The sequence below is a fragment of the Dryobates pubescens genome, chromosome 38 (genome assembly GCF_014839835.1).
Source record: "Dryobates pubescens isolate bDryPub1 chromosome 38, bDryPub1.pri, whole genome shotgun sequence".
Lineage (NCBI taxonomy): Eukaryota > Metazoa > Chordata > Aves > Piciformes > Picidae > Dryobates > Dryobates pubescens.
The window spans coordinates 4,176,048-4,188,160 of NC_071649.1; the positions used below are offsets into that span (position 1 = coordinate 4,176,048).

At 46.4% G+C, this 12,113-nt stretch overlaps 2 protein-coding genes across 5 annotated transcripts in view; one reads left to right on the forward strand and one right to left on the reverse strand.

Moving 5' to 3' along the window:
* UBP1 (upstream binding protein 1) overlaps window positions 1-6,529 on the forward strand; it is a 28,696-nt gene extending 22,167 nt beyond the window's left edge. For all 3 annotated transcript variants that reach the window (XM_054177138.1, XM_009898992.2, XM_009898994.2), the window contains 5 exons: window positions 867-957; window positions 1,516-1,625; window positions 2,959-3,101; window positions 3,658-3,709; window positions 5,000-6,529. In XM_054177138.1, the coding sequence (XP_054033113.1) occupies window positions 867-957; window positions 1,516-1,625; window positions 2,959-3,101; window positions 3,658-3,709; window positions 5,000-5,037 (434 nt within the window). In that variant the 3' untranslated portion in view covers window positions 5,038-6,529. The remainder of the gene's footprint in view (window positions 1-866; window positions 958-1,515; window positions 1,626-2,958; window positions 3,102-3,657; window positions 3,710-4,999) is intronic.
* Window positions 6,530-8,823: 2,294 nt separating this feature from the next.
* FBXL2 (F-box and leucine rich repeat protein 2) overlaps window positions 8,824-12,113 on the reverse strand; it is a 50,874-nt gene continuing 47,584 nt past the window's right edge. For both annotated transcript variants that reach the window (XM_054177140.1, XM_054177141.1), the window contains 2 exons: window positions 9,712-9,924; window positions 8,824-8,976 (listed from right to left, as the gene is read on the reverse strand). In XM_054177140.1, coding sequence (XP_054033115.1) covers window positions 8,869-8,976; window positions 9,712-9,924 — 321 coding nt within the window. In that variant the 3' untranslated portion in view covers window positions 8,824-8,868. The remainder of the gene's footprint in view (window positions 8,977-9,711; window positions 9,925-12,113) is intronic.

The following is a 12,113-nucleotide window of genomic DNA, read 5'->3' on the forward strand; positions in this document are numbered from 1 at the left end:
GGGCCATGATGACCCTTTATTTTTACTGGCTTTCCCCTGGGCATTCCTAGATCATCTGTGGAGTACTTTTACAAATAGACATCTTTTTAAGTTATTTTAATCTCCTGTCCTCCTATTCCTCTTACAGTGACTGATTTGTCAGACTGTTTCCTTTGTTGACACCCATGCTGCTTCTAGGAAGGGTCCTTCCTTCCATTTTGAGCTTAGATTTGCTCAGTGTCTTTCATTGAAGCTTCCCTTCCTAAAGTAAATGTTTTGGAAAGAGTTGTTTTAAGACCACTTATGCCCAGGGTCACAATAGAAAAAACAACAACCCAGTTGCTTTTGGATGGAAGTATTCCACAATCTGGATTCACCTCAGAGACTGCTGATGGACTCGTTTGACTCCACTGCTGTAGCTATGCCAACCTGTAGCAGTATCTTCTATAAATGAGGGCACTGTAATAACTGCAGGGCATAGAGGATGTGAGGCATTGTTGACTACCTGGGACAATTCATCAAGTGAGAGATCATCAAAGAGAGAAATCTTTGCTCTATTTAATATACACTGGCCTTGGGAGTCAGTTAACACTTAGAGTCATTTAAGGCATTGTCTGGATATGGAAGAGTCCCATGTATATACAGAAACTGCATGCCTGGCAGACTTGGTACTTTTTCAGAGCTGTGAGCATCATCAAGTGACACTGACCACCCCTGGAGGAGGCTGATTTCTGGTTCTGAACGTGGTTTGCTTGTTCCTGTTTGCAGGAGGCCATTTTCAGATTGGTGGAGTTTGTTATTTTTAGTTAAAATGAACATACCATTTAGTGTTACAAGTACAGATGTTCTGACATGATCTTCATCAAAACCCTCCTGTGTTTGTCCAGGTGCTGATTTATTAAAGCTGACAAGAGAAGATCTGGTACAAATCTGTGGTCCTGCCGACGGCATTCGGCTCTATAATGCACTGAAATCCAGGTAACCTCCGTGGTGCCTTTGCCGCTGGTGGGGCTTTGCTCTGCCCAGAACTGGCTGCCTCCCCTCTGTGCCTTCAGGGCCCCAGAGATGAGGGCACTGGTGAGCAAAAAGGGAGGCTGCAACACTGGTACCAGTGCATTTGGGCACCGCTAACCTCTTGGCAACAGATGGATTTGTTGCCAAGATAAAAGCTTCTCATTTAGGGGAGCTAATAACAGCAGCTGGAGGGTTTGAGGTCACAGGTGCTGAGTGCTACCAGACAGCATCTGACTGAAAGGGTGCTCATGGTCGTTGGCTTCCAGCAATTGTCACTGTTACTCAGTAGTTATGTTCCAGGATTCCCCACAAGCAGCACTCTGGTGAACAAACTGAAACTCAGCCTGACCACAGTAGCACCCCAGAGACCTCTGAGCACTGTTGGTATTTTGATTTCTGTTGGTCAGCAAAAGAGAACATTTCAAGTGCTGCACCATCAGCATAGCAAAGCAGTGGCCTGTCAGTTTCTGTATTTCCAGAGCAAGAGACCTTTTCTGTGACACTGATCTCCCTGCCTTTCAGGTCTGTTAGGCCCCGGTTAACAATCTACGTCTGCCAGGAGCCGCTGAGGAGCATAGAACTGGAAAGACAAGACGCAGGCAGCAGCGATAGCAGCAACGGTGCAATATACGGTAGGGAGCAGGGGGGCTCTCAGAGCACTGCTGCTGGGTCTCAGCAAGCCTAAACCAAGAGAAATGACAACAGAGCTGGGAAAAGGCTGCTTTGCTGCTCTACGAACAGTGCAGGCATTTGTTCTCAGAACAAGGCTGCTGTTTCAGCTGCACACCAGCAATGGAATCTTAAAACAGCTCAAGGTTAAATAATTGATTTTTTTTTTCCTTATCCATTGATAAAACTTCTGTTACATGTTAATTAATTAAGAAGCTCTCAAATTACCTTTGCTGTGTTCTTCCAGACAGGGTCATGAGCAGACCGGTGTAGGTGCATGTGAAAGCTACACGCAAGCAGAATGTTTTCAGCCCCATTTTCTGATAGGTTTTCCTGTCATTTTCTGTGCAACTCAATTGAAACTGGTGGGGCTGGGACAAGGGAAACAGCCAAGTGGTGCATGGGCTCATGGTGTTAGTATGGTTGGTTCTCCTGATAGCTGCTGTGTCAGCACAGATGGCAGCTTTTAATGTATCTGACAAGAGAATGGAGCCATTTGGAAATCCTGTTCTTGCTCAAGTGAAGTGCCCTAGCTAACTGAAAGCTGTATAGGTTATTGCTGATAGAATAGTATGTTCCCTGCAAGAACTGAGCTGGAGGAGGAACTGTAAATAGGATACTGTCTCTCTCTAGTCTCTGTCAAGTAGGTATTTTCCCTCTGATACCTTCAGTCTTTGGTTGGGGACAGAGAAATGTGCGAGCTGCCAAGGGCATCTAGCAGTAAGCAACAAAACTGCAAAGGCAGCTTTGGGCTGAACAGCTACTTGCTCTTAGAGCTCTGTTCAGTTGTATTTCCCCCCTGCTGCCCATCACTCTGAGATAGCTGTAGGAAATTCCTTGAGATAGGCTTCCTTTAGAGAAAAAGAATCAAACAAAAAGATAAAACAAAGCAACACACCCCCCCCCCCTTATGTCCCTATTTAAAGCAGCAGTTTCCCCTTTGATGTATGACCTGCTGCTTTTGAGATGGTCCCCAAATACTTTCACATTCATCCTCAAGTGGCTCTAAAGATCCATTTCAGTCTAACAGGGCTGCCTTTGTCTGAAGGGCTATAGGAAAAATGTGGAAGTTGCCTTCAGGATCAGAGCCACCAGAAGCCTCCCTCTCTTGGAGAGGTGTGTTTAGGACTCCACCTTGAAAGAATTGATGGTAGTTCATGCTGCTTAGTGAGAAAGGGCACAGTGTTTTTAGAAGCCTGGATACAAAAAAAAAACCCAACCAATTTTGTTTTCTTTCCTCTGGTCACTTGTTATCTAGTAGCACCAAGCTTATGTAAATACTTTTTTACCTTGTAGTTTATCATGCAATCTACTTAGAAGAAATGGCAGCCTCAGAAGTCACACGCAAGCTTGCTTCGGCATTTAATATTCCTCTGCATCAGATCAACCAGGTTTACAGACAGGGCCCCACCGGGATCCACATCCTTGTTAGTGATCAGGTAAGCAAGTAGTATTATCATGACAAATACTATGTGTGGATTGGATAGAATGGGGGATTTTCTTATGCATGCTGCTTTTATCACTGGCTCTTCTGTTGGGGAATGCAGCCAAGTATCTTCTGACAGGAGTATTGTTTCCTTTGCATTAAAATGCACAGAAGGATCCTTGAAGTGGCCTTTACAAGTTCTGAGAAGAGAAAGGCACTTGGTATGGTGCTGCAGTGATTGCTTAGCAGCGAGGTTTTATTTCAAACACACCCAAAGCCTGGCAGCATTTAAATGCTGCTGAAGTCTACTTGGTCAAGTATCTGCTACATGTATTTAGAGTTTCAAAAACACAGCCAACAGTATTGGGCTCCCAGTGGCCATTAATCACTGTGAGGTGATTAAGACACAGTATTGTGACAGTACTGTAATTTAATTTGGGAAATGCTTGCTGAACGAAGCCATAAAAATACACAGCTGCTTATCAGTTGCTTGCCTTTAATGTCTGACCTGTTGTTTTGCATTGTTTGAAACTCTCCTGAGTATGACCTACTGCTTCTTCTTCTTGTAGATGGTTCAAAACTTTCAAGATGAGAGTTGCTTCTTATTCACTACGATCAAAGGTACCATCTCTTTTCTGACACTCTAAAGCATTGTTTGTTCTACCACAGAGCCTTCTTTGAGGCAGTCTTTACCATTCTAATAAATACCCCCCAAGTGAAGAGCAGCAGCAGAGCGAGTGAAGGGTGACCTGTCCTCACAGACAGGACTGGCCACAGGCTCCTCCTCTGGGAGCCAGGCCTTTTGGCCTCTGTGGCATACCTCAGTCTTTTCTCCAGGCTTTCACTGGTAAGAAAACCTATTTAAAGTTCTGTCAGCCACCACTGACCAGTGATTGTTGCTCGTAAGTGTGGAGAAAAAACCCAATCCTGGCAGTTGTAGCTGTGTAGTGACTGCTGAACCAAGTGCCGGTTCTGCTCTGTCATTGCTCTAAGTGGTCCTGGTCAGCAGCTGCTTGCTGTAGACAGGATGTGGCCATTGTAGGGGAAGGCTGCAGCAGAGTTCCTCTGTTTAACAGAGGCTCGCTGAGCTGAAGCTGCTCTTCAGCATCAACTGGTAGACGCACGGGGAACAGCCACAGCACAAACTTCTCCCTGCCCTGTGCTGCCAGCTGTGGGGAATTAGTTCAGTTGTGTACCCGCAGTTAAACACAAGGATTGCTGTGGGGCTCCCTGCTAACCACTCAGTGTTCTGGAGGAGTTCAGATGAGCCCAGTTCATTTCTGGTAGAAGGTGCCAAGGAAATTTTAGAGATCGGTGGACAAGGTTGACTGCAAATGTTCCCTACGTGAACTGCCCTAACGCTGAAGATTCAATTGCAAGGTGTTACCATACCACTTCTCTGTGGCACAAGCAGGGGGTTTTAATGCTGTGTTTTTAAAGCCCGCTTCACTTTGTCAGCATGCTACCGTGAAACAAGTTGTTCTGCTCGTGTTTGTGGTTGTCAGGGACCTGTTTGTCTTGGCTGTTGAGGTTTTGGTTTTTTGGTGGTACTGTGAGCTTCCAAGCATAAAGTCCACAGGGGTTTGGGTTTTCTTAACATTTCCGTTGGGCTTTCTGTAGCTCAGTCTCACAAAAGATGAAAGCCACACGCTGAAGCTGGCTAGTTTGGGTAGTATCAGGAGCCGCTCTCGGCGAGGGGGTTTCATGGGCAGTGGGAAGCATTCAGAAATAACCAGCCTGCACACCAGAGGGATTTGAAAAGTGTTAGTTCTGTCTGAGGAGCAAGTTGCTGATTTGTCATGTTCCAAGTTCTCTCCCAGTGCTGCAGAGCCAAACCCAGGACCATAGGTGGTTGGGTTAGTTATGCTTCTGTTTATAAAAGACTTGACCTTTTCTTTTTTCCTTTTTCAGCTGAGAATGGTGAAGGCTTCCATATAATTCTGAAGTGATGTCACACAGTTGCTAGACTGATACCCCAACACAGAATGAAGTCCTGCCTAAAGACTATGAAGATCATTCACAACCTTAGGATCTAACTTCACTGTATAAGATGTTTCATATTGAAAACACAAAATGACCTTTCTAATGAGCTGTTTAATAGGTGAACTTTCTTATCACTGCCATAGCTAAGTGTCCTCATGAGAGGTATAATGCCATGACAGCTGACGTACAGGCATGGAAGACAATGTGAGCAAAGGTGCTTGCCCTTTCCTGAAATAAGGCAAATTATGGCCAGTAGATGCAGTTTCTAGAAGCAAAGCACTGCTGCTGTTCTATGATCTGTGTCCAGTTGGAGATGAATGTAAACTTATTTGGGGGCATTTACCTTTCTGTGCCAGTTTGTCTATTACTTGCTCGTACCTTAGGCTGGTTTTATTTTTGATGTTAGCAGAGCACATGCTAATCTGTGTGGAGATGAGTAGTTAAGCTGATGGTGATCAGATTGTTGGGTCTTGGAGAGTAAGGCTGTCTAAACAGCTTCCTGTGTAAATTGTGTATAAGAGTGTATGTAAGAAGTGTAAATGCCAGAAGAGGGCTTTGAAGAAGCCCCCGACAGATGCAATATATGCATGCAGCAAACTGCATTATCAATAGTACCTTATTGGAGGGATTAATGTCCTATGGGGTACTGAGTAATTGTGTTTTGCTTTAATGAATTTAATGGAAAAGAATTGCCTATGCATCCTTTATGTTTAGTTTCCTAGGTTCTCTGCGGAGCACTGCTGCAGTTTAACTCTTTGCTTGTAAAATTGTGGGTTTAAAAATACTAGCAGTGAGAGATGGGGTTTGTGACTTAGTGGAATTCTGCTGAGGAGGGAAGATGACCCCCTGGCACCAGAGGGCTGCCGTAGCTGTCAGCACCATCCAATAAATTGCTTAAGTAACACTAAATGTTCACCATTTACGTCTCCTTCCCAGCAGGTAAAGGCCTGGCTGCAGGCACTGTTACGGACGAGTCTCCTACCTTTCCTGCTGCCCCTTCTCAGCCTCCCTGAGCCCAGGCTGTACAGCTGTTGCAGTGCCTCCTCACAGGACCAGACACTCGCTGCCCTGGGCAACGGCCAGCTGCTTGCTCCAGGGCTCACGCTTTCCTTCCTTCTAAAGACACAGCACAGCATTGCCTATGTTAATGTTAAGTTCCAATGCTGAGGTACTTGGAGGGCATTTCAAAAGGCATTAAGGGACAGTTTCAGAGCTGTCATTTTGTGCCTTGGAGAAGTTTGCCCCTTCCTCTCTGGCTTAAAAGCTTGGGAAGCAGTTTGCTTTCAATGCCGCAGTGTTCAACGCCAGCGCCTCCAGCAGCGCCTGCAAAAGCAGCCTGGCTTTGTTCATTCCCTCTCCCGTAACCAGCTCGAGTGCGTAGCAGAAAAGCTTCTAAAAGCTGTAGCATTTTGAGAATTTAAATACATCAAAGCTAGAGGATTTCTCTCTTTTTTTTTTTCTTTTCTTTTTTTTTTTTTGGTGTTCTCTGCACTGGAAGTATTCTTTTGTACTTAACACATTTCTGCCTGTAGGTTGCTCATCTTTCTTTGGGTACTGTTTGGTCCTAGCATTTTCTTGAACGGACACTTGTGTCTTTTCAGCTCACACCATCTTCAAATCCAGATGTTTTATACAAAAAAAAAAAAAAAAAAGTGGAAAAATCCTTGATTGGAAAGTATCCAAATATCTTAATTTTGAAGACTATCAAAAGTTGTACAGTAGTTTGTCCGGCTCACTTGAAATTGGAATTAAATTATGGCACCAGCAAATTGCTTTTTGTTTTTTAATAAGATGTACACATTTTGATTTAAGTATAATAAATGTTTTTCAATAATTTTGTAAATGTGCTTTTCTTTTTGATTGCTTCCCCCACCCTCAGAGGTGGCTTTTCTGCTAAGATCAGGTTAGCTGCAAGCTCTACCCTGGCACTGGTGCTAGGTGAAATAACACAGGCCAGCCAGCGCTGCAGCTCATCCTGCAGCCACCTGGAAAGCTCAATTCTATCTGAAATAATCGAAACCAATCCCCACTTGACATCAGCTGACTGTTTATTGAAGTGTCCTATATCAGAGTAGGTTCCATTTGGTTTTGTACATCTTTAATGCAGTAGACTTACAAGGTTCATGATGTCCTTAAAAATAAAAGCCAACGAATGGCAACACACCTTGACAAACTGGTACCGATGGCTGAAGAACATCTGCTTACAAGTTCCTGTCGCAGCAGCCTCTTACTGGAGTTCCAGGTGTCACTGTCCCACGGCTCCTCCATTGCTGTGCCAAACAAGCCCCAGCTGGCTTACTCTGTAGTCCACCTCCTGCACACAGCTGTAAGGAACCTCATCCATGGCCTCTCCCTTTACCATCCCCACTCTCTGTGAATGGGAAGTGTGAACACAACCCAGCTGCTCTTATCCATAAAAGTCTCTTCGTGTTCACACTCCTTTTAAAAAGCAGCTTAAAATTTGGGGGGGGAAATTGCAGCAGTATCCCACAGAAGCTTCTCCAACTGCTTGTTAAGCCAGTATTTCTATTACTTCTCAGTGAACACAGGCCCTGAACTCTTAAAACACACACACACACAGAGTCAATCTTGCACAAAGCTTTCTGAGCTGTTGGTGAGAAGTTTATCTCAGATAATCAATACAAAAAGGTTTTTTTTTTCTAACCCTCTACCACTGAAAAACTAAGGATGACAGCATGGCCTTAAGAATTAATACACAGATTTCATTGTTACCATTCAGAAGTTGAGAGTTTCTTCACCCCAGTGTGAATAGTTGGGCTTTCCACGTTGGAAACCCACAGGTTTGGTTTGGTTCAACTCAGGCCTACAGCTTTATTTGCCCACCTGCTTTCTGCATCGCTAAACCAGGTGTGGCAGGGAGTTTGGATTGAATTCCTTGCTCCAGCATAGTTCCTGTAACAACCTGATTTCTTCTTTTCCCCTGTAGTAACACACAAATACTGCACCACTCTTCCTGGCCTGCTGCATCCTGCCCTTGCAAGTAGGGGAGGTGACCAAGGACACAGAGGAGCAGCTTAGCAGTAAGCACCATGTATGATCGTGGCAGCCAGTTACAGTAGAGTGAACAAGCTCTACCCCAGTGGATTTCTTGCCCCTCGTAAAGGCCGATGGTGTTGGGTGTAGAAGGTGCTTCAGGGATGGGCAGGCTTTATACTAACGCCTAGTTCAATGGATCCAAGTTCCAAAACTTGGAAAGGATTTATTTATAGAGGTACCTTGAGGTACTACCTTACCTTTTGACATTACCTATTGTCCTGTTACATAATTAAATATGAAGCTGAATCATGAGAGAATACAAGCTGGTTTGCTGTCAGAGCGCATCACTACCTTGCATTTTTTTGGTCAATGTCTGCTAAAGCTGATTTTGTCCTTAAACCTGATACTGAATCTGTCGTGTATAGTGCAGACCAGCAGGTTCAGTCCCTTGGAGTAACAGACTTGAAGCCCAGCATAGGTTAGGATTCCATGCTGGGCAGCGCTTACTGTTTAGTCAGCTTTCACCAGGTAGCTGTTTGGCTGCAAGGCCCCCACATCTCACGCGGTACTTCGGTTCTCATGCCAACAGAAGGAAGGAGTTACTAATACAAACCAAAGCATCACCAACTTAATCCACGGCTGCACATTACGTTAAGATTTTTACCTGGAAAAAAATGCTTTTCTTCTCACAAAACTGGATGACCAAACACCACCATTAGGACTGTCAGGAAACCAACTCCTTCCATAGAGGTGCAGTCCTTCGCCACCACCACCACTGTTCCCTGCGGCTGCACTCGCTGTCAAAGGATAATGCAGCATCTGCAGAGGCGCTGTCCGCTCCCTCCTACCGAAGGGGGGGGAGTCACTGGAGCAAAGTAAGCATGAACTTTCACGTGAGGTAGGTGAGCCTGTGGGTGAGAAGTCTGCATTGTAACACCAGAGAAAGAAACACAGCTAGCACATCTCAATCACTGCCAGCAACTGGGCTCTGCTTCAGCCTGTTCAGCTCTTTGGCATCTAGACACTTGATGCTATCCAAGCAGTCTTCTCCTGCCATGGAACACCTGTGTCCCATCCAGCCATGGCATGCCAATGCTGGGCACGCTCACCTGCACAGGCTTCCTCCTCCCCTCCAACCAATTACCCATCAGCCCTTGTCAGGAGAGGCCTGTGCCCAGCTGCAGGGAAGAGATGCAGTCCTGGCTTCTGAAGGACCTCTCCCTGTTGCCTCTCACACCCTAGACAGCAGCATGGAATAGAACAGGGCACGTCCCCTCAGCAGTGATAGAGGTACATGGGGATACCTCTGGGTCTCACAGCCCTCCAGCCCCTCAGCTGCAATCCCCATGCTATGCTCTACCATTGGCTCTGTATGTTAACACGTGCTTTGGGAAAGCTGGATGATGCCACCACGCAACCCTCACTACACAGAAGCCTGCACTTCAAACAGTACAGAAAGCAGAAGGTAGCAAAAGTGACGTGATGAATTACAGACTGAGTTAGAAGTTAACTACTGCTCATAGAGAACAACTATACTTAGTGCCTGGAGATGGAGACCTAAGAGAGGGAGAGCCTCTGTTCTTCCATCCTGCAGGCCTGGGGCAGTCCCAAGCAGTACCACCAGAGCAAGCTGTCAGACATACTCTGATCCGCTTGATTCCAGCACGCGTCACTTGCTGACAGTCATACAGCTCGATTCTCTCCAGGTTGTGGCAGTTCTCCAGGTGCTCCAGAGTCACATCAGTGATGAGAAGACAGTTATCAAGCTCCAGCACCTGCAGCCTCTCATGACCACACGTACTGTTGCTCAGATGAAGAATTCCATCATCGGTGATCAATTCACAGTGAGATAAGCTCTAAAACAGAGAAGCAAACCGGTGTGACATCACTCAGTTGTCTATAACCTCCCTCACTCTAGTGGTTAAACAGTTACAGAGAGTTCAGAGTTGACATCCAGAGGGGAAACAGAAGAACCATCTCTGCTCAACGAATCAGCTGCACTTCTACTGGCAGCTTGGCAGCAAAGCGAGCGGAGTCCTAAAACACCTCCCTGGCAAAACTCCTCTGACCCCTTTGCTTTCCCTGTGGGGATGCAGGAATTCTGTTCCAGTGGCACCACATCTGTCACTGATGGGTGCAAACAGCATGTGTGCTGTACCAGAAACAGGAGATTGCCACGAAGGATGGTCACGAATGTGCAGGAATAGATGAGGACCTACTAACAGGAGTTTCACAGCTATTATGTTTTCATACACACCACTAGGACCAAGCCTGTGCAAGTCCACACAGAACAACCAAACAGGGCTGATTTGCCACATCATGATTTCAAACACCCTTCAGGCTGTACATAGCAGGAGTAACAAACATCTCCTACAGCTGCAGGAGCATGTCTCTTCTGCAGCAATCCACATCATCAACTACAAAATTCTGTTCCTCTGCAACCTATTCTTTTCACTCCCTTGAATCGTAGAATAGCTCAGGTTGGAAGGGACCTCAGAGCTCATCTACACTGACCTCCCCACCATGGGCAAGGACACCTCTCAACTAGACTCAGCTGCTCAAGGCCTCATCCAGCCTGGCCATGAATACCCCAGGAAGGAGGCAGCTACAGCTCCCCTGGGCAGCCTATTCTAAAGTCTCACCATCCTGATACTGAGGAGTTTCTTCCTAAGATCCAGTCTAAACCTACTGTCCCTCAGCTTCAAACCATTTCCCCTTGTCCTGACTCTAGACACCCTCATGAAAAGTCTGTCTACAGCCTTTCTGTAAGATCCTTTTCAGGTATTGGAAGACAGCTCTAAGGTCCCCCTGGAGTCGTCTCCAGGCTGAACACCCCCAGCTCCCTCAGCCTATCCTCATAGGAGAGCTGCTCCAGACCTTGGATCATCTTTGTGGCCTTCTGGACTCACTACAACAGCTCTTCTGCTAGGGACAGCCGACCCGGCGGCAGCATTGGAGGTGAGGTCTCAGCAGAGCAGAGTCAAGGGGCAGAATCCCCCCTCTCACACTGCTGCCTACACTCCTCTGGTTGCAGCCTAGGACACAATTTGCCTCTGGGCTGTGTGAGTGCACTGCCAGCTCCTGGTGAGCTTCTGCAGCCATCTCAGGGAGCAGAAACACATAAAACAGTTTCCCAGTTCCTTTAGGGAATTCATGACCTTTGGAGAAGCAATGATGATGACAACAGGAGGAAACAAGCCATCCTCAGAGGAGGCTTAGAAAACCACTCTGTCACCAGAGAAATAAAGGCTCTCATATCTTGTGCACTAGAAACATGCAGGATCAGCAAGCTCCCACCACCCCTGCTCTGGGGCCAGCTCCTTGCTGTGGGCTCAGCCTGTGCCCTGCCTGTCCTGGTATCCCAGACTGGGGGTGACTAGCTTGCAGCACTGATCAGATGTAGCTCTTGTCTCAGTACATCCCATCTACTTTCTTTCCTTCAGCCTGACAAGGAAAGCCTGAGGATTACCTTCATTTTACCTCAGCTGGAGACACCAGCATTTCTTTCCTGCTGCCAGACACAGGGGGTCCGACCTGGCCTTTACAACAACCTGCCCTTCAGATCTTTTTTCCTCCTCTGCTCAGCAGGATGAACAAATAACCAGAGGGGAGGCTGGGAGAGGAGGTCTGCAGCTCCCCTCCAGTCTGACGGGCAGCCACCTGGGCAGCTTCCCTTCAGCTCCAGCTGCTGCAATGCCACTCCCTCACCACACATAAGCAGCAACACCAACCACCACACTGCTCTCCAGCCTAGAGAAGTGGTTTACCTTATGATAGGTTTGCATCCTGCACACCTATCACCCCTTCCAAGGTTCTCTCAAATACCTACATTCTTTATGCAGGGGTTCTGAGCTTTGTGAACTTTGGCTCACAGCCTGGAACCAAACCAGCAGCTGCAGGGTTAAAGAACATTAACAATAAACTTGCTGTTTAAAGGAAGGATGGGGGGGATATGAAGCTGTTAGCTACAGCAGCAGTCTACTGACTAATTAAGAGTTTTCTATCCCAGGAAGTAAGCAGCTTATAAAACCAGCTTTCCTGAGAC